Source organism: Colletotrichum truncatum (assembly GCF_014235925.2).
Source record: "Colletotrichum truncatum strain CMES1059 chromosome Unknown Contig_0006, whole genome shotgun sequence".
Classification (NCBI taxonomy): Eukaryota; Fungi; Ascomycota; class Sordariomycetes; order Glomerellales; family Glomerellaceae; genus Colletotrichum; species Colletotrichum truncatum.
The window spans coordinates 3,300,379-3,325,302 of NW_027222403.1; the positions used below are offsets into that span (position 1 = coordinate 3,300,379).

General features: G+C 44.1%; 5 protein-coding genes across 5 annotated transcripts; 2 read left to right on the forward strand and 3 right to left on the reverse strand.

Moving 5' to 3' along the window:
- Window positions 1–851: 851 nt before the first annotated feature.
- CTRU02_210182 (transcriptional regulatory protein C139.03-like protein 10) lies at window positions 852–3,843 on the reverse strand (the record flags this gene model as incomplete). Its single annotated transcript, XM_070205407.1, has 3 exons — window positions 852–2,669; window positions 2,690–3,055; window positions 3,109–3,843. The coding sequence occupies 3 exons, from the start codon at window positions 3,841–3,843 to the stop codon at window positions 852–854; spliced, it is 2,919 nt and encodes a 972-aa protein (XP_070061055.1).
- A 2,512-nt stretch (window positions 3,844–6,355) lies between these two features.
- Window positions 6,356–6,940, reverse strand: CTRU02_210183 (biphenyl-2,3-diol 1,2-dioxygenase 2; the record flags this gene model as incomplete). The annotated part of the gene is made up of 1 exon (XM_036733937.1): window positions 6,356–6,940. The coding sequence occupies one exon, from the start codon at window positions 6,938–6,940 to the stop codon at window positions 6,356–6,358; it is 585 nt and encodes a 194-aa protein (XP_036574331.1).
- A 3,322-nt stretch (window positions 6,941–10,262) lies between these two features.
- On the forward strand, window positions 10,263–11,274 carry CTRU02_210184 (uncharacterized protein; the record flags this gene model as incomplete). The annotated part of the gene is made up of 2 exons (XM_036733936.2): window positions 10,263–10,714; window positions 10,767–11,274. The coding sequence occupies 2 exons, from the start codon at window positions 10,263–10,265 to the stop codon at window positions 11,272–11,274; spliced, it is 960 nt and encodes a 319-aa protein (XP_036574330.2).
- A 2,366-nt stretch (window positions 11,275–13,640) lies between these two features.
- Window positions 13,641–14,614, forward strand: CTRU02_210185 (RTA1 domain-containing protein; the record flags this gene model as incomplete). Its single annotated transcript, XM_036733935.1, has 2 exons — window positions 13,641–13,824; window positions 13,920–14,614. The coding sequence occupies 2 exons, from the start codon at window positions 13,641–13,643 to the stop codon at window positions 14,612–14,614; spliced, it is 879 nt and encodes a 292-aa protein (XP_036574329.1).
- Window positions 14,615–15,507: 893 nt separating this feature from the next.
- CTRU02_210186 (uncharacterized protein) lies at window positions 15,508–16,002 on the reverse strand (the record flags this gene model as incomplete). The annotated part of the gene is made up of 1 exon (XM_036733934.1): window positions 15,508–16,002. One exon carries the CDS (start codon window positions 16,000–16,002, stop codon window positions 15,508–15,510), a length of 495 nt encoding a protein of 164 aa, XP_036574328.1.
- Between the last annotated feature and the right edge of the window lie 8,922 nt (window positions 16,003–24,924).

Genomic DNA, 24,924 nt, shown 5'->3' on the forward strand with positions numbered 1-24,924 from the left:
TGAGGCTCCCTAAGGCAGCCTGCAGGGCCCAACTGTGTAACAACGTTAGTGGGTGGGTAGCACTGCCGACGCCGATGTATTTTATGTGCCTTGCGCATTGCCCACGCTAACTAAGCCTCATCATCTTCGCCTTTGGCTTGAACAATGTATAAGAAGAGCTTGCAGCATCGCCTTTGATAGACATGCAATTGTCCCCGTCCCCCTGACATTGAATTCACTACTTCCACTTATTTTACCTACCTAATTCATTTAGCAGAATCGCCCAGTTCGGTCGGCTCCGCACGCAGTCCCGCCCTAGAGCGGAGCCATTCGCATTCCCGCATCTCAAAAGCCTCTTGCCCTTCCCATCTCCACAACAATAAATGGTCTGGTGGTGTAGTTGGTTATCACGTCAGTCTAACATGGCTACGGCATCTCACGATGCCTTCGCCTAGGTTTCACTGAAGGTCTCCGGTTCAAGTCCGGGCTAGATCATAACCATTGGGCGATTGGTTTAGTGGTATAATACTCGCTTAGCATGTGAGTGGTCCAGGGTTCGATTCCCTGATCGTCCAATTCTTTTTTGTCTTTTGGTTCAATTTGCTTTTTGTTTGTGTTTGTTCAAGGTTGGCGGTGATGGTAGTGTTACATTGACAAGACATCTGTTTGTGGTTTGTGAAACAAGACGACGGTGGATGAATGGACCCTCAGCAGTGAAGGGCAGCATGCCGCACGAAGTTTGTTTGATATAACTAAAAATACATTTCATCGTTCATTCATAGCCTCTGCTTGCAGTGGGTATCATTACATGGCCCATTTTAGAGCCTCAGCATGAGAGGAGACATTTCAATCCTGACCTTTGGTCGCGTAAATCACCAAGCCCCCTTGCCCGGGTTGTTTTCCGGGTCCATCTCGAAACCTTTGATACTCTCCTGCCAATTTTGCCAGTTGAAATCGTCCAGATTGTCCATATTTACGTCTATCGCATCCATCGGCACATCATCAAAGCGGTTGTTGATGGACGTGAAAGGGTCAGACCACAGCCATGGTGGCTGGTTATCATTAACGGACGACGCAATCTGCGGTTGAGAAGTGGCGGCGATAGCCTGCTGTCTCTGCCTCTGCTCTGCATTGGATGCTTGATTGTTGTTTGGAAGGGTGGGAGTTTGTATAGAAGAAGGCATCATGGGCTGAGACGCCGTCTGCTGGATGGCGCTGGGTGGGAAAAGAGTATTGTTAGGGTCCGCAGCCATGGACTGTGCTGTAGGGTATATGTACTCCCACATTTCGCTTGGGTTGAAGCTCCGGTTCATCATAACCGTGTCGATGAGATTCGAGTTGTTCTCCTGCAAATCCTGCGGAGGAGCCGTAGCGGTCTGGTTCGGCCGGTTTTGCGTCGGTTGAGTTCGTGTTGGGGCCGCATTGTTAGGTGCTGCCAATGGACTGGAGCCCTCTGTCCGCACCAACTTTCGCCAACGGGCGCGGATCGCGAGGTGTGTGTTCTCCATCCCAGGCACAGGGCCAAGTCTGGCTGGAATGGGGTTCATACGGTCGTCGACGTCGAGCTGGCGCGCCGCTTCGGGATCTGATCTGAGACGCTCAATCTCTGCCTCGCGATGCTTGGTTGCCTTTGCGCTCAACTTTCGCAGCGGCACCCAAACAGCCATGTGATCTGCCATCCTAGATATCTCGGTTGGATCCTTATCAAACCGCAGGGTATTGTTGACTGCCTCCCAGCCACGCTCAGAGGTAGCTGACCATGGGCGTCGTCCAGCCTCCATGAGAATGTACGCAATAGCATGCCACTGTCGGTATGTCTGGAATAGCCACCTCCATTGCTTGCAGCGTGGGTCAGTGTTGAGGATGTAATTATACTCGACAATCTCAATGGCGGAGACGAAGAGTCTGTCGCGAATATCTCCCGCCAGCTCGTGTCCGTTACCAGGGAACAGCATCGGCTGATAGATGACGAGACTCATCTTGGCCATAATCACACGAGCGATCATGGCGGCCATCCAGAACAAGGGGTCGTCGTCGGTGAAGCAGTGCTGAAGGAACTTCTCCTCGACCCGATCGTAAACTTCAATTAGCATCCGCTCGCGTTCTTCGAGGCTCGAAGCGGCATCGCGCGGGCAGACGCCAGCCATTGCTGATCCAACAGTATGAAGTCGTCTGGATAAGGCGCAAATTTCGTATCGCACCAATGATACGGCACAATCCGTTCTACCTTGACGAGGCTTGGGCGGCTCAACCATGCCAGGCTCAATATCCGAGTCGTTGATGTTAGACGGAAGTTCTGTGTCGAATGAACGATCGATGATGGTAAGGTCACTGCCCAGTTCTTCTGCGGAGCGCAGGTCAAGTGTGCAGATGGACCACCAGAGGCGTCGCCGCATCTCAGTCTCAAACGGTGGAAGGTTGAAATGCGTTCCATCACGGTGAATACCCAATCCTTGCGCGATGCGAATTGCCAACCCCGTCAACGTCCAACAAAAGCGAGTATCGTCTTGCCGCCTGACCAATGTGAGAAACATGACAAAAGCTTGGAGGACCACCATGTCTGAAGTGTTGAGAAAGTTGGCTTTTGCGAGAGCCTGTTCCAGCGCGAAGCGATACTGCGAAAGCATCTCTTCTTTCTTGGACCCAAAGTTCTTCTCGACCTGGAAAATTCTGTTAGACAAGCAACTTCCTAGAGAGAAAAATGACCCACCTCCTCGTCTTCCATGGATGTAATGGCAGCGTAGTAGATGGAGAACAGCAGAGCCTCGTTTCCAGGGGTCAACTCATCAATGTTGCGTCGCATATCACGAATGAGCTTCTCCATCGTAGGTATATGAAGGATCTTGAGCAATGGCTCAACATTTTCTTGGTAGACCTGCCACATGAATGGTATTTGCGACGGCAGCGGATGCAGCTTGCGCAAGTCAACATCCGACGAGCGATATCCAAGTATGAAAGCATGATGATCGGCTGATGCGTCATTGTCCTGTAGCGGCGAGCCATCGGGCGTCTCTTCGTTTTCAGACTCATCGGATTCTTCGTCCATGGTTCGCATTCTCTCCCGAAGCTCGTCGATCTGTAGATATATCCACGTTAGCGATCGAAGCAAACCCAACCTAAGCAACTCACTTCGTCATTGAGCTTGGACCAAAACGCGCTGCTCACGTAGCGGCTTGTCCTGCCCTTGTCATGCATCACTAGCCGGCCAAACGACCTGCTGACGCCTGACTGCCGATGATCCATCGGCCGCTTCGGCTCTGAGTCTGTATCCATTCGCACTGGCGCAACAGCCTCCTTCAGCGCAGCCACTCCCGCACTACCACTCTGTGTACTCCCTGCCCTCTCTGAGGAAAAGTCGTTCCCTTGAGTATCGGGGGAATCTCCGGTGCTCGAGTTTTGACGTCCACTGTTGCTCCCTGTGCCGCTCTCGACTTCAATCTGACCACTCAGCTCCTCAACAATACCCTCAAGCTTGCGCAGGCGCTTCATCAGTTCGACCTCGCGCTCCGAAGAATTCTTGGGCGGAGCGTTGGGGTCCTTTGGTCTAGGCCTTCGAGGAGCGCGGCCGGGGGCGGGGAAAATACATTGAATGACAGCTCGACGACAGTTGCTGCAAGGCATTTGCTTGTCGCATCGGACCTTTCTTCGACGACAGGTGACACAGCTTCGCGGATTGAGGGCGGGCACACCGGACGCCGTCATGGCAACAGGCTGGTCGGGGGGTATAGAGGTTGCGCCATGACGGCTAACGGCGGGAAAATCGTGGGTGGAGGTCGGAGATGTTGGCGAATGGTGGGGGTTGTTCGATGCCTGCGCTGGTGTTGCGGGATTCGAATGCTGGCTTGTCGGCGAGAAGTTCTCCATGACTGGTTGTATGGAAGACCGAGAGACCGGTATTGACGGAGAGTGACCAGCCAGGGAGGAGGCAACGTGAGAGGAGAGGAGAGTATCACAAAAGTTTGGGTTTGAAGGATTCGATTCGAGACGTGAAAACAGTTCGGCTGACAAATGGGGATCTTGCAACAGCAAGGGAGCTCTTGGCTATTTACCCTGTCAAAGACATGAGTCATACGACTAGAAAAAGTAATTGAGCATATCCAACTCCTGAGAAGGAAAGAAGAGAAAATGGAACCGTTGTATGTGCTGTGACGACTTGATGCGGCTCGAAGGAAGAATGCCGACTTCGTTGAATGGAAAAAGAGCCAAATGCGGTGCTCCAAAGTGGGGGAAGTGGGAACCAGCACTAAACAGAGTCACACCAATTCAAAAAAAGCATCAGTGCTTCTTTCGCGTAGTGGGCCGCCCTGTGGTCGGAGCTTCAAGCCGGGGCGCCTAGATCGGCCCCCCCCCCCCCCCCCGAATTGCGCGTCATCCCATTGGTCTCCCCGCCGTTACCGGTGCAATCCTCGACACACCGAAAGGACCCTGGGTTTATTTGACAGACCGGTTTCGGTGAGCTTCGGTGGAGCTATTCCCGACCTCCGAGCTGTTCGCTTACTACGCAGCTAGTGCAGTACATCAATACACCTAGAACCACCAGATGCCAATGGAGAGTATCACTGCTAATTTGTAATATGTCTTCGCTACAATTCAGCTACGAACACCGATCAACATAGTCGGCGGTAAGGGCTCTGGCCTGGTTCATCGACGTAAGAGGTTTGTCAAATCCGATATCTCCGAGAATACTGGAAACTTGCCCAACCCACTCTAACCTTAGCCCAAAAGTTTGCAACGGTTGGTATGCTGCCATGACGCACAGCCAGCTAGTCCTTTTCTTGGCATGCTTCCATTCCACAATAATAGAGGTATCTCCGGGCTACTTCAGGTGTTGTTGCTCATTTGCTCACATCAAGTCAATATCCCGACACCTCAGCCGAAAGTTTATCGCTGGCATCCCTGTCTTTCACGTACATGACACTTTCGAGCTTACCAAGCTTCTATTAAGTTCCAGGTTCCAGCACCAGATCGTGAAGCAGCAATCGTAAATTGTCGTGAAGAACTTTCCAACCTGATCCCGCCTGTCAATATGTCTGCCAGATGTTGCCTAGGGTTCCTTGTCTTTAGCATACAATACCCCGCCCAGAAGTAACCAACACGAAACAAATTGCTTGAGCGTGTCATCATGAGCAAGAGGTGCCGAACCTCTTCTCCCAATCTTCCTTGTATCCTCCACTGTGCACTTGTGTCGACAGCAAGTAGCATACTGTCAGTGTCATATTGGCCTCTCCGTATCTATCCCAACCCAAGCTTGTCTCTGCTGCTTCCCATCGCAAGGACTTTCATGTTAAGGAAATGTCATCGCGTTTGAGGGGCGCTTCAAGATCCCCTTAGTTTGTCGGCAAATCAGACAACGGGGAACACAGTTGCTGGTAACAACCTGACAATAAGGATGTTGAGCTCTTGGCTCTTCCCCTTTCTGAAGGACTCCACGGCACAATATTACGCGGCTGTTGATATTAGGCTACTGGCTTCGTATGCATTTACTTGAAATGCCTGGGGTTAAACTGCATTGACTCTTGGTTTGGTCTGACAGCCGTACCTGGTTTTCAGTTTCCTTGACATACTCACGTAATCTGTCCTTCTTCCCCGACAACGAGCTGTGTATGTCAGTCATTGATTGGCAGGTCTGGTAGTCTGTGGCATTCTGCGCGCCGTCCTCCGGATTTATGGTCAGAAAGAAGGCTTTCGTAATATTTAGTCCCCACGTTCCGTCACATAAAGTTCCAAGATCAACACACTAAACACGGTATACGTTACGCTTTGCAACAAAAATCTATCCCCTAATGATTACAATCGCGATTTCTTTATTCAATCTGCGGCATTTTGTGTCTGTTGAAATTTTGATATCGAGGTCTTGACTGACCCTCAAGACTTTGGATTAGTCTCTGATGTAGTTTGAATAAAGGGCTATAAGTCTCACGGCCAGCCTAGTGGCATAAATGGGGCGGGACTTTCATTTGTGCACGAACTTGCCGGTTAAATCTTTCCTACAGAAAGTAAGGGCTTGATCCAATCTGGTTCCCTTGTCTCGTCACACCTTGTCCTAGAGAACTCGCCTTATGCCGGTACTACACCGTATGCTAACTATCCGCAACTTAAATTAAATACGAAAATTTAAACCGGTTTGCTCCTTCGTTGGAGGCTTACCTTAAACATTCCCCTAGAGCTAGTGAGCCAAAACATAATAACCTTCATCAAACATACTGTCATCCAGAGCACCGAACCTTCACGCAGCCGCTTCCTGACGAATCCTCCATACTTTGTCTTAGGACCAGCCGGGTTACTTTATCTGTTGCCAGTCGCACGTCCTGTATTCCAATGCTCAACCTGGTAGATTAATTCAATCTCAACCCAACCACGTCGTCTCCGGAGACATCTAGGCTGAAGCCTTCACCTCTGCATTCGCAACCGGCGGAACCCCTCGATTCATCAACTCCTTTTCGTCCTCTCCGGCCTCAAACCTCCTCACCAACTCCTCAGGGTCGAAACTCGGACCCCTAGGGTCTTTGGCGAACTCGGCGCTCATCATGAACTCCATCGCATCCTCCGGCTTCTCGAATGTGTCAACCTGCGTTTCGATCTTGTTGCCGTCCGGGTCGCGGTAGTACATGCTTGTTGACATTCCATGATGCATGCAATACGCCGGCTCGATACCCATCTTCTTCCTCGCAAGATACGACTGTACTAAATCACCCAGAGAATCATAGGTGAGGGCAATGTGGTCAAAGCCGCAGCTGTTCTCCTGCTTGGGAACTGCGTTAGGATCATTGACGATCGCCAGGCGGTGGTGCTCGTGGTCCCAAGTCAGGAAAGTGATTAGATCGTTCGAGTGGACAACATCCGCATTGAGAAATTTAGTGTAAAAGTCAACTAGCCTGACCGGGTCGTTCGTGCGAAGGACAAAATGCGCCAGCTCTGAAGGCCTGCAGACTCCCGTGGCTGACGCTGGCTTGAAAGACATGTTGGTGATGTTTAATGGGTGTAGACTGGTACGAAAGGCAATTGTTATGTTGCGAGTGAAGAGAACATGAGGTCTGGTCAACGTTAGGAATGGGAATGCGGGGATTTCGTACCTTTAAGCCTGCTGTACAGCCTTTGTGCGACGCCACTGAGCGAATCCTCTACCAGGAGGGAACACGTTTCAACCGATTCTCGCTATGCAGATATTCATGTGATCATCAATGTTCAGCTGGTTTTCCTAAGCAGCTTGTCATACCGGTCTCCGACGCCTAATTTGCACCGGTTGTCTGAGCACCCGAGGCGGACGTCCGCCACGCACACGCCCCAAGACTTGTAGTCTTCTAGGAGTGCTGTCCACCTGTAAACTGTAAAAAACACTAATGAAAGCAGGTACCTAGTTGCATCAATTACCCCAGGGCCCGTACATTTCTAAAGATGATGGGACGTTTTGGACTGTGTGGATGGGACGACTCGACCGAGCTCCATCGCACCCTCGGTGATTCACAGGGCCGCGAACTCCGATTCTCCATTTGTAGTGTTAATTCTTTTTGCCACAATCGGCCTCTTCATTCTTTCGCGATAGGTGAATAATGGTAAGGTAGTGCAGTTGAAATGTTTCAACGTAACAGATCCGGGTCAAACAGTTGCATCACTTGTTTGAGCGCTTACAACGACACGCAAATACTGCAACTGGCCATAAGTCCGATTAACCCGAGTCTTCCTTCGGTGATTTATACCAGATTCTCGCTGACTCGGGTATCTCGGTGCTTGGCGACTGTAAATCAGCTTTTTCGCGACCTTAGAACTAGTATCAAAACGATGTGGGCTTCCATCGGCGCGAGACGAGCGCTCCGTCAGGGACACATTCCGGATGAATGTCCTCACTTGCGCCGCGTGACCCAGTGAATCAGAGACTAGGATTAGGCTTAGAGACAGACTACTGGAGCTGACCTCCCGTATATCGTATATTTTCAAGAACCTCTGAAAAAAGATAAAGGGAGGGACCAAAAGCAGCAATGAAGTTTCTGTGTGGCAAGGCCTATTACGCCCAAGTGGCTCTAGGAGATGTTGAACTCAAATGAGATAGCATCTACCAACCGTAGCATTATGTTGATATTTCAACATCGATGCAATCAGCTTCTTATTCTCCGGTTCCTCGACCAGTTTCAAACTACTGAAGCAGTATTATCCCATCATGCTCAGGGACCAGTGCTCTAAAGCCAACGTGTTTAGCTTTTGGGTTATCTTTATGTTTCCTGCTGTGAGGGCTCGAAACGGTTTGTAGCATGTTTGGGTTGTCTTTCCACATTATGCGTTATTCGCAATCAGAGGGGTGTCGTCGGGACGCCGTGGTGATTAGTAGCCATTCACTATTTAAAAACGCCATTCTCGACCATATGGTCCTTCGGTTACCGTACCCTCTTTGAAAAGAACCTAGCAGAAGTTATCTGGAACAATCTTTTCATTACATAAGATAGTTCGATTATCTTTTTAGTTACAAGGATTGGAATCCTCAAGGAAGTTGGCTGCTCAGCTACTGCTGGGATGGAACCAGTGAAAGCCAAAGTCCCTCCTGCGTAGCGGCGCTTCTGGCATCTTAAGCAACAATGCTCAAGCAATTCCGCGCCTCAGCTTGCTACCCCCTCTCATGAACTCATGAAACTGTTGGTACACATTGTTAGCATCCAACGTAGCGGGTCAAGCCTCAGCTATTTCAAGGTCAATGTTGAGAGCCTTCCTGAAAATATCGTGCCTAGAGAAGACATCTGAAAGTGGGTTATTACCCACCTCACCCCGAGTCAGTCGCCCCAAACATCTAGTGCTTGACAAATCGGCAACTCGCCCCCAATGACTGGAATTCGACCACAGTCCACGCAGTTCAGCTCACAAAATTGGGTTTGGAAGCTACATCCGGGGAAAAAACAAAAGGAACTTTGGTGGCAGAGGAAATAAAGTCGGTCGACAAGCGTCTCATCAACCGAGATTTCTCATCTTGTCACTAACAGGGGTCAAATCCTTCTGCCTGCAGGATCCAGTTGCATCACGACCTCGAAGTCCGTGTTTACCGCCAAAGAGGATGGCTTTGGTGTTGCCTATGCCAGGTTTTGGGGGGCACGGCTTTGAATGTGGAGCAGAAGTCGAACGTCGTCATTTTCACCCATGAAGGAGACAGGGAATCAAAAGACCATTTTGCTAGGCTTTTTGTATGCGGTCAGATCAGGCTCCCGGGGTGATTCAGACCCAGGGTAAAAGGCAGGTTAGTCCACAGCCGACGTGGATAAGGGTGTCGGATAACAGTAGATTAAGAATCGCGAACTCAGCCCTAGGCTCAATCCTCATACACCAACCGCGATCCGACATAGCTCGGTATGTTGGCGCAGCGCGGCCTCAACTGATCCCAGGCCTCTGTGGGGGCCAAGCAGCTTCATGGATGTTGTGAATCCGACAGGCTGTCGAATGATTATTCTGGCTGCTACGTAATAAACCTGTCTCAAAATTAGCAGCAGTTTGACTGTTTTCTGAGACAATTTGTAAGGCTGACCTTCGCACCAACTACGCCAACCGTTACATTCATATTTTCGCAACATAGCTTACCACAGTCCGAGTATTTCAAAACGTGGCCGGAGCCCTGCCATCTCAACTTGCATGCAGTGTACGCACGGCCCACAGCCTGGGTCAGTTACCAACCATGCCCGCATTTCATCTTAGCATCGCCCAATATCGATCCCCCCCCTGCGTAGCGGCCGCTCCTCGCGCCAGGGGCTTCAAACCTGTAGAGCTTTGCACGGTAGCACTGCCGGTACCTAAGAACCAATGGGGTATGTCGTAATATGCAAGACTGTCGTCTCTAGTTCCTTTAGGGGATGTGTCTCTTCATCCCTGCATACCTACTTTCTAATTTGTCTCTCCGTACTCGCACGAGATCGCGAGGACCCCAGAAATCGGAGCCTGTATTTCCAATTGAGTGGGACGGGGCAGACTGGTCTTCTGCAATAGTCAATCGTTGGCAAGGTGTCAAAGGATTGCAGATGCTGCGCCATGACAGGGGTCTACTGCAGTCCTGCCGCTTGTCGTTCATTGATATAACCGAGCTGGCCACCCTCCCAGAGACCACTGCATCATGTTCCTGTGAGATCTACTACAAGGGTTTGCGTCCTTCTCGTGTCGTGCGGATCGTATGCTTCATATTCTACGTCTACCTCTGGCCGACCATTCTCATTGATAAGCAGCCTTTGTCCTTCAAACTGCTCCAGGTGTGTTTATAATTTTACCCAGGTTGCCAAAAAGGCATTCAATGTCGTAAAGGAAAACCCAAACCAACAATGGCCACTCCAGGACCACCAAACTCCCCAAAGGGACATCTGGCCGAGCCAGCAAACGGCAATAACGCCTCCTCTCAGGCTTCGTCAGACGAATTTCGCGAGACGAAATACCCCCAAGGACTAATGCCGGCCGACTACGTAGGCCTAGAGGTGGCCAACAACCGGGATGACGGGCCCGAATACTATGTCCCGTATCAAGACAACATCAAAAACCCGTCGTCATACAACGCTCAGCCGCAGCATTTTCAGGAACAGCAACAGCCAGCATATGCAGGAGCTTACGGCGGTTCTCCACCCGCAGGAAATCAAGAGAAACGAATTTGTGGTGTTCGAACGACGACGTTCTGGGTGGCACTCGTCGCAGCAGTCTTCTTCCTGGGTACGATAGGCGCGTCAGCCGCCGCTGGAACGATAGCCCAGCAATACGCGGGATACGTCCAGGTCTGCGAAACGTAAGCACAATTCTTTAAACTTCCTGCGGGCCATTGTTAACACTTCTCCCAGTAAACTGGAACAATCAACACAAGGCTCCGGCTCAGCAGCAGTGTCTGGAGTAGCCGCATCATCAGCGACCTCAGGAACCTCGAGCACCACAACAACAACAACAACTTCTTCATCAGCATCAGCATCCGCATCAACATTCAACTCAATCCCTCTCCCGAAACAGGCGTCATCAATTCCAGGTGAAGCAACAACCAACTGCCCGAATCTGGCGTCAGATAACAAGACATACACTCCCCCAGGTAGCAACCTTCGCTTCGTCCGCGAATGCGGCAACAACTACCCACAAAATGACCTCGGTTATATTCCGATGACTACGATGGAAGACTGCCTCAACCTGTGCGCTGCTTTGAGCGTTACGACACAGAGTAGCAAGGGGAAGTGTATCGGTGTTGCGTGGGTCACGGCGGGAAAGCAGGGAACGGGAGAGAACTATTGCTGGCTTAAGAACGCAAAGGGCGCGGCAGACCCGAAAGACAATATCGAAGCCGCATGGTTAGATATGTCTTGATATTCGTGGAGGATTGTTTAGGCAAAGGGGTAATGACGCGCTGTGCTCTGTAAAGATAAGATGGGCCAAAATGAGTCTGGGCAAGGAGTGAGATGACTACTTATTATACCACTGCAATTGATTTTACGCTTACTACCTAACATCACATGTCCCTTTTGAACAATCTTATATTATACTCATTTTATGCTCTACGCACCGATGGCCTTATGCATGTACTTTCCGGTCACCCTCACTCGAAGACAAACATTCTTGTTTAATGACTTCATCAACTAATGACAACCAACCTCAGTTGCTTACAGATGAAGAAAGTATATGGAACGGGGAGGCTTGTTACTCTATACCTCAGCTTGATTTCCTTCGTCAGTTTACTGGCCTAACATGTGTCTGGTAAATGGCTTTTCCACTTCTGAATATGAAAACAAGCTGAATGCTGAAAGACTCAAACAGGGCAACCCCCGTCATAAGCTTGTAAATGTCTAAGTCGGTCCCCTATTTCCTAGTATATCACCACCACCCAGGATTGTGCCTGATAGTGTGACCTTCAGCAATCAAGTACTAATCCTTCATCCATCAATCAAGTCAACAGTTGGCTGAAGTTGGTCCATTAGGGCGAGCAATCACTCTCTCATTTCAACAATGCTGTTTGAGTGCCTGGTGATTTCATGCTCTGCCCCTCTTTCTGCTTGGGACGGAGACTCTTCTCTAAAATCTCGGGAGGAGAAATATCGAACACCAGGCACTTAAGGTCTTTGGAGGTCGCGAGCGTATCTTCATGCTCGTGCAGTCTGAAAGCGTAATAAACACAACGAAGCGGTGTCATAGTACCAATTAACAGCAGATAATTTGTTCTAACCGTAAACTTCCTGGTTTTGATCGCGGGTCTCGTGCTAGTCCAAGATGAAGATACTCATGTTGTCAATGTAAATATCAATGGTTGGCATTAAAACGACGCCCACATTTGCGGAGATTTTGAAAAAAAAAAAAAAAAAAAAACCTCTTGGGGATTTCCTGGCATCGTAGATGAAATGGGCTCGCTTGTGTGTAAGTTAGGAAAGTGGTTACTTGAATTTGTTCTATTGATCTCAACGTACTTATTGCCCATCCCGAATAAGTCAGATGTTGCTGTTAGAAGTCATTGGATGTTGCTGCTTAATGATGAGACACGAGCTGATTGTGATCGACTAAACGCAGCTTTTGTATTTCCAGTTCTTTACCTGATAAATGTTCCGGATCCAAAAGCATACACAATGCCGCCAAAGTTTACAGCGGTTGTGGCATCCATAGGAACCAACATCACTCACAGCACCGTTCATCCATCGACTTTTATCGATTTCTGCTACCACTGTCCAACACAAGCTACTCCTTCAGTTCTCGAAGCCACTCAAGTGGCTCGTCGCAGCCGATTTGGCGAGAATGGGAAGAGCGTTGTTACCTTCTCAATTCTCAGACATCTCATTCGGATAATCCGCCTCGAGCCAACAGGCCAGTAGCCGTCGCTGAATCTTTGAACAAGTCATTTATAGGGTTGATCAGGCCGCACAGATTGTTTTGGGAAATATGAGTTGTAAATTGAACTCTAAAGAGCGAGCTCGGAGTCTAGAACCACTTGAAAGAATAAGCTTTCCAGCATTCAGCTGATAGCACAATCCAGGCAGTTTTGTTAAAGTAGGCGAACCACGAGTATGAAATCTCGCTGAAACGGTGTAAATGAGATTCTTCGTCTCTTCCGTAGCTACATTACTTCGGTTTTTATTCCTCCAGACCACTTGGCGGTCCTCAATTTTACGGTCCGAATATGGGATACCTGTTTGAAGACGTCTTTAACAAATCTTGGCGTTTACTTCCACATGGCCTAGCTAGTGGTAGGCGCCTTTCCAAGACTAATACATGCCTCTGGGCTTCTGGTCTAAGCCCGAACCTGTGGGGCACTAAGTTCGTTCCTCGTTTAAGCTGTTCTCAATATTCTGGTCCAAGTCACTCGTTTCTCGTACCTCGTTTAAACTTCGCGCCCGCCGCTTGTGGCGTTGAGCCGAAGCACCAATCCAACCTCGTTCTGTCGTCTTGGAAACCCAATATAGGCAACATTACTGTCATTCTAGTGCCAATTCTCTCCACTTTGATCGAACTGATCGGCACAGTCCTTGTCCTGGCGCCGTAACCGTGTGCATAGCCACTGCCTCTCGAAGCCATACGCGGCTCGGTTTTGATGAGAGATTTTTCTTTAATAAGATCGGTCAGTGTCTATTTTATGGGCAAGCGATTCCCACGGGGTCACTCCTAGATGTCTTCTGAAACCCGAATCTGCCTTTCTTTTACATCACAGAGACGACCAAGCGCTCGTTGAGCAGTCCAGAACATCAGCCAACATGGAAACTCCAAACTCTCAAGGCCCCGGCGAGGGTTTCGACTTTAAGCTCTATCGATATACGCCTTCGTTACCAGCTGCCATCGTCACCGCTATTGTCTTCGCCATTTTGACTCTGCTCCATGTCTGGCGTCTTTACAAAGCACGCGCCTTTTATTTTACCGCTTTCACCGTTGGCGGGCTTTGTATGTCACCTTGAATCCTACCGTCAAATTATAAACTTGTTGCTCCTCGCTTGACAAAATGGAGGACTTTGAGCTAATTTACTTCGACTGGGCAGTTCAAGCGATTGGGTATTGCGGTCGAATCTGGGGTCACTTCGATAAATTTTCAATCGGCGGTTTCGTCATCCAGGCTATTTTGATTCTTGTCGCACCCGCCTTGTATGCCGCCTCGATCTACATGATACTAGGTCGCCTCATCCGAACTGTCAGAGGCGAACACCTATCACTGATTCCCGTGAACTGGGTGACCCGAATCTTCGTCACAGGAGATGTATTTGCTTTCACTCTGCAAGCCGGGGGAGGCGGTGTTCAAGCTGCAGGGACCTTGGATCTTTACAAGATTGGCGAGAAAATCATTATCGCAGGCCTTTTCGTCCAGATCGTTATTTTTGGATTCTTCGTCATTACTTCTCTGCTGTTCCACTACCGCTTACACAAGGAACCCACTCTCACAGCTGTCAGAGGTACGGTTCCTTGGAAACGCCACCTCTACGTACTCTACGTCACCAGCGCGATTATCTTGATTCGAAGCGTATTTCGAGTGGTGGAGTATTTGCAGGGAAACAACGGATATCTGATTTCCCATGAAATCTATATCTATATTTTTGACGCTCTGTTGATGGCTATGGTCATGGCAATCTTCCTGGTATGGTATGTTGAAGGGCTTGAGAATCCGCCGCGCGACAAGTCAGTCCAGGAGAGGGATACGCCAGGATCTAGTGATTATGTGTTGGAAGATAGGCAAGTATGATAATACTTGAGTCAGTGGTGTTGGTGTTTCTATGAGGGATGATCACGGCGAAGGCAGGTTAAAGATGTAGTGTGTAAGGTAATTGGAAGGTATTGCTGCGCTTTTAGAGGAACATGTTTTGCCAGAAGAGCAATACAAAAAATTCGGACCATCGGATCCCCCTTATCCGAACTCGCATTTCTCGGGTGGTAAAAGTTGAGAGGTAGCCACTAGTGTCTTAGCTGCCGCGTCTCTGATGTGCCCCACCTCTCGTTCCTGGGTCTCGTTCACTATTCGTTTATCGTACAGTTCACCATGCCGAAGTGGGACTACCACCCAATCGCGCAGCTCCAGAAGAACCAAACAACTGTGGAAAACGCCCAACGTTTACAGAACGGACATGCCGTATACTATCAGACTTATATTACTATCCCAGCACCTAACTTCTTTTATATGCATGTAATTAGAAACCGCTGGTTTGACCTCGACGCCACTAAACATACCGCTGTTTATCATTGTCAGAGACTTTGACAAGCGACACTCTGTCGAGCACTTTAAGGATCGCTGGCGTTGTGAGAACACTAGTGTTTACAATGGGGACGTCATTGACCTCGATAGCCACATGTCAAGGAGAGGTCTCTTGAAAACAAGCAAACAATTAGGATGAGGTATGCGAAAATAAACAATCGCCCTAGTGGCTTCTGTGTATTGATCTTATTGTCTTTCTCTACAGTATTAGAGGGAATGGTTCAACGTGACCATTTCCATGTTCCTTTCCAGAGTGTCCCAGCGAGCTTGCTCGAAGTTACTCTACCGCCAACACACAGCCTATCTTACTACCATATCTTAGGATGTGTGAATTGACCAGCTAATAACTCGAACCTGTTCGCTATTTCGACAAAGAGTGGACCATTTTAGAGCTTTTCAACGGGGACAGCAGGCTCAGAGGATCCAGGCAGTGTGGCAGCAACAGTAGCATCGGCAGCTGCAAGAGTAGCTGATAGTGTCGCAATCGCCTCGTCGCCAGGATTGGGGTATTCGTCATCCGCAGGCAAACGCCAGGTGCATGGCACTTCCTCGAAAGTCCACGTGTCGCAGGAAATGAGCTTAGCACAGGTGTCCATGTCGGGTTGAGAAACACCCATGCACCTCTTGTGCGACTGGTGACTGAATCGGAAGTGTCCTCGAACCCTGGACCAATCGACGCAAAATTCGACCATGCCTGGTACACTCGTGCCGTGGCAGCCGTCGTCGGCGTTTACTGAGTAGACACCAAAGTCGGTGACAAAAGCGCCAAAATTTCTGCAAAGAGCGCCACCATAGCATGTCCTTGTGACAACCAGCCTGTCTGCGGCAGCTGTGGACACAAGGCCCAGCGCGAGAACAACGGATGACAAGCTTAGATGCATAGCTGAAGAAGGCTATGTTAGTTTCAAGGTTGATAAGACTAGCCCCAGCGATAGTAAAAGCCAAACTTACTTCTGCTATTAAAGCTGATAAGGTTTGAAGAAATCTGAAAGGCTGTTCGACCACGTATGATTGGTGTGGATGGGACTGATTGAACGAGACACTTAAGACTGAAGCTGCCGATGATGAGGTAAAACTCACTGGCTTCACTGCGCGTCTTCCACCTCTTATATAGCCTGAGCTTCCCAAAAACTACATCTTGTAAGTCTCATTTACGTATTTGCAAACAAAAACACCAACCACCATATCTCCGTCATCTGACCTTATTCTCCACCCGGGCAAGTCTGGGGGGTTCTGCAGCCCACTGCATTGAGCGTTTCCTAGGCATGATGTGATGTGATGTAGGTTCGCCTTTTGGACCAGGGACATGAATCGGTGGCTTGGGTTTTCATCGCGATCAGTGTGATAAATCTTTCAAAAACAAGCCTACAACCTGAGGAAGTTCCATATCAAGTAGCAATAAGCCGAACCAGCAAGCCGGACAAATCCCAAAAAAGAGTCTTGGCTACTGCAGCCAAGGGGACTTTGGACGACAGCCATATCAAATAGGCATTTATACAGCTTGCACTTTGGTTGGCCTCCCACGCCGACATTTCCAGTGCGTGTCAAGCAATCTTGGCATACTCTACGGCAGTCCGCAGGGCGCACTGGGTCAAAATTCAAACATTGCTTAATTAGGATGTATAAACGAGATAAGCATATACTACCTATATAGATAGTTAAGCTTCTTATCTTTACTATGTAATTATTATAAATTTAAGCGAATTCTATGTTTCGTATATGTATATATAGAGTTTTACGAGACCGTATAGGAGTATATTCTTAATTCTTAATAATAATATTTACTATATTTTATACGAATATGTTTTTAAGGTACTTTAAGCAGGCTAACCTAGACTACTTCTTAGTAAAACTACTATAGAAGTAGAAGACGTATGTATTTTGTTTAATCGATTTATCCTAAGTATAAAAACTAGACGAAATCGACCTTATAAATACTAACGACTTCGAAACTCTAACGGCTACGATTTTATTACGTATACGACTTTCTAATACTATAACTAACCCGATCGAACAAGTATTTTATATACTAGATATATAGCTAGATAATAATCTCCTTACTATTCTTATTAAAGGCTTAAAGGAGCGTATAGCTAGTATCTAGCAAACCTAGAAGAAACTAGTTCTAAACCTAACTATAGATATTATTATTTACTTATAACTTATATCTTTCTATATTATAGATATAGATAGAATCTCTATTTAAATATATACTTAGGTTTAGTCTATTAAAAAGTTTATTAAGAAGTTATAGTTCTTATTAACTTTTAAGTTTACTTTATATATAGATATAATAAGTAAGGTCTTAGTAAAGTTTACGTCTAAGAAGTAATTCCTTAACCGAAACTAGAAGGCAATACCTATTATTTTAAAAAATCTTACGGATATATATAAGTTTCGTAAAGTAGCGTACGAAGCTAAAAACCTTTTTACTTTTCTTTATAAAGCCTTAATTACCTTTAATAAAGACGTTTATACTATCGTACTTATTTCTAAAAGTTAAGTAGATCTACTTATTACTAAACTATAAGTATTAAAGAAGTTACGATTAAAATAATATATGCTTAACATAGTAATAACTAGTATAATACCTTTACTTATTATTAATATATTTACGAAAACGCTTACGCTTAAACCTCTAACTTAAATTTAAACTCGAACTAAACGAAAGCCTTCTTTTAAAATATAAGAAGTAATAAAGTAAGAAAGAAAAAGAATAAAGTTACGTAAGTATATATACTTATAAGTTAAGTAACAAGGCTATATAGACGTTATTTAGGAGGATATAACTCTTAAGGGGGGTAGCTAGGAAGATAAAAAAGAAGACGAAATAGTAGTATAATAAAAAGAAATAATCATTTAGGTATACTCTATATACTTAAGTTTTATCTATTTCTAAACTACTATTACTTCCTAATAGTAATATATAAAGTTTATCTATACTAATCCCGTAGCTATAGAACTATTCTTTTACTTATTTAATACCTCTATTTTGTTTTAATAGTAAATAAAGTTCTAGTTAAATCCTAGCCTTAATATATTCTTTAAGACGTTACTATAGGAAGTTATATACTTTAATACGTAAATATTATATACCGTAGAAGTTTATAACTAATAGAAAGGTTTATATAGGCTTTATAATACCTTTACAAACTTAAAAGACTTCGTATAGAAGGAATTAATTTAAATTAAGTTCTTTACTTCTAAGTAAGTTTTAAAGTTTTTAAATCTTTACGTAATCGATTAGCTAAGCAAAGTCTTATATAGTTTAATAATCTAGATAATAATAAAGTTTCTATAGTTAACTAGAAATAATATATAGGCGACTTTTTTATAAGTAAATACGATAGTTATTTTAAAGTTAAATAAAAGAAGTAAAGTCTTTACGGATAAGTAGTATAAAGATAAATAATAAGGCAATACGGTTAGAAAGTAATTAGTTATAAAATAAACCTAACGCTTATAATTGATAGAAATATACCTAATACTATTAGTAAATAAATAGATATAAAGGTAAATAATACGTACTTTCTAAGTTATAAACTATGCTTAATAAAGTTAGTTTTACTAGCTTTCAATCTTAATATTATAAATACTTTTACTAAAGATCTAATAGTTACGGAACTAAATAGGAACGTCTTAGCCTAGCTATAAAGAAGCCTTCTTTATACGGTCTTGTAATAAATATTAATAACTATTAGTAGTTAAGATAGTTTCTATACTACGGTCTAAACGAATAGTTTATAGCATAATACCCCGTAATAGAAGTATAGATAGATATTAAGCTAATATAGAATAAGCCGTATATATAGAAAACCTAACGTAAAACTATATAATATAACGGGAGTATATATCGATGCTAGTATATATCTTAAACCTAAACAGAAGTAGTTTATTATATATATCGAGTAACTATATAAAGTTTAGACTTAATATAGTCTAACCTTTCCGCCGGTATCGGATCTCTTTTAGTTAGTTTATAACTTCCTTAGGAAAAACTATACGATATGCTTTATATAAGACCGAGTAGCTAATAATATAGCTACGTATCAATGGTAGAATAGACGGAGTGAGGACGATAGGACTATATTGCTAAGGTAGGTCTAGGTAGGTGCTAACGCTGAAATCTGCCCCCCCTCTTACATCCCTCGACTCCCCTTTTTGTGCCTAGCTTGTACGCCGCCGACTCGCGGCGCCCGCGCTTATAACCCTAATATCTCCTTTTTACTCCCTGCCTTACTAATACCGAAAGTAGGCCCCGGCGCCGTACGCGGATCGCTTCCTGACATGACGCTCCCTCCCCGAGGCTCTCGTCTCGAAAGCCTTGCGTAGGCGCGCCGTCCGTACTAGTCGCCCCCCCTGCTTGTAAGTAGCGACTACGGTATTCTATACCCTCCTGCCTACGCCGGTTCCTTCCCTTTTCGCAATCCTTTTCCGTTACTACGTAACCCGCGATAATTTCGCTTGTAATCCTTTGCCTCTAATTAGTCTATTTATAACGCCGCCTAAGGCTACTACTAGCCTATAAGAATTATTTACTATTACGCCTACTTCTCGTTTGCTTTCTTCTTTCTCTTTTTTCTTCTTTTAATAATAATAATTTCTGTAAGTTAGGCGACCGCCGCCGCGCTGCTGAATTTCGGGTTACTAACTCTATAGGTTAGTAGGAGAAGCGCTGCTTATGCTTCTTTCTTCTATCGTTATCTCGTATATATCGCTTATTATCCCTGCTTACGCTACTTAGTCGGTTTTACTAATATCTAAGCATTTTAGTAACTTTAATTAATCTCTACGCTACGGTAAGGCTTATTCTACGCGATCGCTCCTATGCTTAAGGGTTGATAAGTTGCAGATGCCCCCTGCCGCCTCCGCGCCGCCTTCCCCTCCCCCCCCGGGTCGATCCTCCTGCAAGCGCCCCCCCCCCCTCTATACGTACTTACTACTCCCGCCGAGTTCTCGCGACCCCTGCTTACGCGCCGATAGCCTCCCCGGGCTCCTCCCGCCCTGAAGAAGAAGAAGGGCCGTAAGACGGCTGCTCGTAGTAACACGCGCCTTATGCCGTATCCTACCTACGTCTACCGTCTCTATCGTAACCCGGCGGTCGAGCTATACGCCGACTAGCTATATATACTGCTTGCCCCCTGCTTGCATAGCCCTACTGACTTGCTTAATAGATTCGGGTACTTGCTATGCCTAGTGCTCCGACGGGAGCTACTTTTACCCTCCCCCCGTAAGTATATTACCCTTTCTTTCCGTTCTGCTTATACGCTGCTTATATAGTGCTTAGATCGATAAAGATACCTTCCTACTCTATTAAAAGCTAGTAGCTGCTATAGCAGCCTTAAATAAGGCGATAGGCAACTCCTTTAAGAAGGAGTATACTACTATAAGTATTCTCCTTTCCCTCGGGTAAGTCGCTTATTAGTCGCTTTCGCGCTAAGCCTTTATAGATTAAGGCTACTTATACCCGTATCGCTAGCAATATAGGCCGTGCCTTGCGCGCCGGTCCTACTCCTACGCTGCGCGCTCCGGCCGCGGCTACTACGCCTACGCCGCCTGCCTCCGCCGTCCCTGCTACGCCCCGTCCCGCGCGCGCCGCCCCTGCCCCCGTATAAGTAACTTTCCTCGACTTTGCTTACGCAGAGCGTTACGTTACCTCTTTTAAGGTTATATCGTTAGCCTTCTAGGCTATATCTAACGCTATAGTCTCTATATATTCCCTACTTAGTCCCCCCTTAATAGTTACTCCTTTGCTAATGCCTTGTTAATAGTATCTTACTTCCTGCAAGCGCGCTCCCGAGTAAGAAGAAAAGGTTAAAAGTAAGTCTAAGGCTAACGCTAATAATAAGTCCGAGGCTAAATCTCCTCTCTCAGAGCTACCTTTCGAAGAGGACGGCAAGGAGGACTTATAGGGTTAGCTTATTGTTGGAACGGTAGGTAGGAATCTCGTAGATAGTACGATATCCTTATAACAGGGTATTAGAGTAAGGGAACTTGTACTTATGAAGTAGGGCTTTAATAGTAAAGAATGTATAGGCTTATATTGAAGCTGAGTTGGTTGAGGAACTAATAGCTAGCTAAGGGAGAGAATTAGGCTAGTTATATAGTAGTATAACGTCGCCTATAATAGCTAATATAGGAAGCTATAAGCTAGGTTTAGTATACGTAAGTATATACGTCAACTAGCTTATAAAGCAGCTTATAAATCAGACTAGAATCTTCTTTAACTAAATAGACTTTTAGATAAGGTTAAAGAGAGTATTCCATAGGGATCTGAATGTCATATGTTTAAACTAGCAAGCAGCCATTCTTAGCTAGTTACTTTTGTAAGTCCTACTAAGTCTTAGATAAGACTAAATAGGATAAATAAGTAAAATAGAAGTATAATATACTTATACTTCTAACACGTATTAAACTATTTAAATCTAGGTAATGCTTATAAACTCCTTTATACTTTTACTTTTAGTAAATCGGTAATAAAGTCGATTATTACGATATCGAAGGAGATTCCTACGACTAGAATCGGCTATAGGCTGCCTAGCAGTCTCTACCGGTCGACTTAGTTTTCCTTATATCTTAGGTAGTAGGCGATATATTACTTTACTACCGATTGCTTATTTCGTATCTAAAAGCTAGCTAGCTTTACTAGCATATAGTCTATACCGAAATAGTACTTTTGATCGTAAGCAAGGCTAAGAACTTCTACGACGGCTTTATATAGGATATATAGCCTTTTTATCTTATTATATATATAGTAGAATAGGAAGCCTATCTTTAATAGTTACTACGGGGAGATTCGATAATAAATCAGCGTATGCCTTTCGTTCTAAGCGTGATTTTCCTTATCGTCTACCTCCTTAAGTAACTACTATTTATTACTACTTTCTTGTTATCTTGTAAATTACTAAATAAGTTTTCTATACTTTAGGTCGGCTTTGTAATTTTTAATAATAGTTTTAGCAAAGTCTTTACTTATCTTAATTATAAACCTACTTAGTTCTCCTAGCCGTTTATCGTCTTCTAAGTTAAAAGCTATAATATTCTTATCGTTATAAATATTTATAAGTATGTTGCTTTCTTCGAATAGGTTTACTTTACTTATTACTACTAGTAACGGTAGACGCGAGAAAGTATTAAGTATAACGTTAAGTTTCCTTAAGATATAGGTAACGTTAAGGTTAAATTAAAAAAGGTAGTTAGTAGTATTTACTAACCGAAGATTTGCTTTATTAAGATTTATCGTTCTTAATAATATATAAGTAAGAATTTCTTTTATAGCTATGTAGTTTATAAAGATCTATACTAAGTTTTTATTTAATTATATTAGTTTCCTAAGTTTCCTTACTACTTATATTATTATTATTACTTCTACCTTGGTTGCAAAGTATTACTTCTCTATTAGGGATATTACTTTTAAAAGAAATAATACTAGTTAGATATGTTTTTATAAGATATCTTTTCTAAGAATTCCTATACTATCCTAGGTAATATCTATCTAGAATATTATAAGCCTAAATCCTCCCTTATAAGCGTCGATCTTAAAAAATAAAGGTTTTTCTAAGTTATAGTAATATCTTACGACCTAGTCGTAGAGATTCTTTTATAACGTTTCCTATACTTCTATTTCTTTTAGCGTTAGCTTGAAAGTCGTACGTTAGAACCGTTTAGTTCTTGTAGCCTTATTAAGGCTTGTTAGCAACTAGTCTTCCTTACGTAGGATTATAGCTAGCTTAGTTTTCCTTTCGTTAAGGGGGGCTGCGATTACGTCGTATTATAGAATATCTTTTCGAAGCTATCTTGCTATTCCGAGGTATTTCTCGAGATCGCTAAGGTTTTTTAAAAACCTAAGATTCTTAAATATAGCGATTCGATCGTCTATTCTACGTATCCTTTATCCGTCTACGATATAGCTAAGAAGTTTTATAAAAAGGAAACTAGTAAATAACTTTTTCGCTACTATATTAAGCTTATTATTATTAATTATATTAAAGACTGTTTTAATATAATTAAGGTAGTTTTCGTCGGTATTATTAAAGATTATAATATCGTCGATATACGTGCGAACGAAGTATTTATAGTCTTAGAAGATGCGATCTATAAATTATTAAGCGTAAGCTAGTAAGTTCTTAAATCCTATAAGTATTACGTTCGAGATCTTAATACTACGGAGACTTATTATTATTATCTTATTACGGTATTTCGAATAGATAGGTAGTTAGTAAAAAAACTTAATAGCGTCGAAAAAGGTTATTCTTTTCTTATTATAAATCGCGTTTATTATATTATCTTAGTCTAGTAAGAAGTAAACGTCTAAGACTATTAAGTAGTTAAGTAAGCATAAGTCTATAACTACTTTAGGTTTTCTTATAGTCTCCGTTTATTATTATATAATAAAAAGAAGATAGGCAATCGGGATTAGCTTACTATTAGCCTAATCTATCTTTCCCTCGGTATAAAGTTAGCTATAGGTTTCGTCTAAAACCGTAAGGTCTTCGAGACTAAGTAGATAAACCTTTATATTAGTTTTTTAGTTTTACTATCTATCGATAAGGTCGATTTATATACGTTCTTCGTTGGGGAGTAGTATAATACCCTTATTATAATAGATATTATACCTATCGAGGATTTTCTATAGTTATTATACGAATTCCTTATCGAAGTTATATATCTTAACGCTATGCTTGCTAAAAATTACTAATACGTCGTCTAGTTTAGAGATTCCGTAGTTTAGTATCTTATCTATCTATAGTTTAGTACTTCCTTCTAAGGTGCTTTCCTCGTTAATTATATTAAATATTACGTTATCCTACTTATTTTCAGCTTCGAGGTTACTAAGTAGGATACTCGTATCCCTTAGTAGTTATTTCGTAAGGTAACCGATACGGTAGCCTTTAAGGATTTGCATTTCTAAATTTCCTTTATTATAAATAAGAAATAACGCTAGGGTTGCGAGGTCTACTATACTATAGATCGCTACCTTATATATTAAGTAAAAGTACTAGGTCTTACTCCCGTCGTTACTATCCCTTAGTAGAAGGCTATATCGTCCCGGGACGAAGACTTAACTCTTCCGTAGAATTATTACTACGTAGGCGTTATCTATACGCCTAGCAGGTAGCGTCTACTATCGATACTTAATAAACGCCTTTATATTAAATACGGATTAAAACTTAATAATAGACTTATTAAAGTCTACGACGAGACTATATTCCTTATAAAAGAAGGTACTAAGCAATAGGTTTGCTCTAAGTATATTAACAACCCTTACTATAATAATAACGTATATGTTTACGTCTATCTTGCTTATTTTACTAAGAACGTAGAAGTTAAATATTACTTCTTTTATAACTTAGAAAGTAAAATCTATAGCGTTTATTTTCCTTAGTTCGATCGCTTAAAAAGACGATTTATAAGTAAATCGTATAACCTAAGACTTTTCAACTAGTATAGTTAAGGCTCCTATATCGATATATACCTTATCTAGTTTGCTATTATCGTCGGCTTTAATATAGAGTCGAAAGTATATTCTTTTCGAAGGTATGCTATGCTTATTCGGTTTCGTTTAAGCGTTGATAATTTAGCCTAGTACTAACTTCGGTAACTTTCTAATTTCGTAGTTTTTTATAGCTACTCTAGCGAAGTCGCTAGGCGGCTCCGTCTAAGGCTCTGTTTGATATGCCGTCGTAACTACCGTTACTTCCTCTTATATTTAAAAAGATAGGGGAGGGATCTCTGCCTTAGGAGTAGTCGCCTTGTAGGTACGGAAGGCAACGTTACTAGTCTATCCTATATAGGCTACCTCT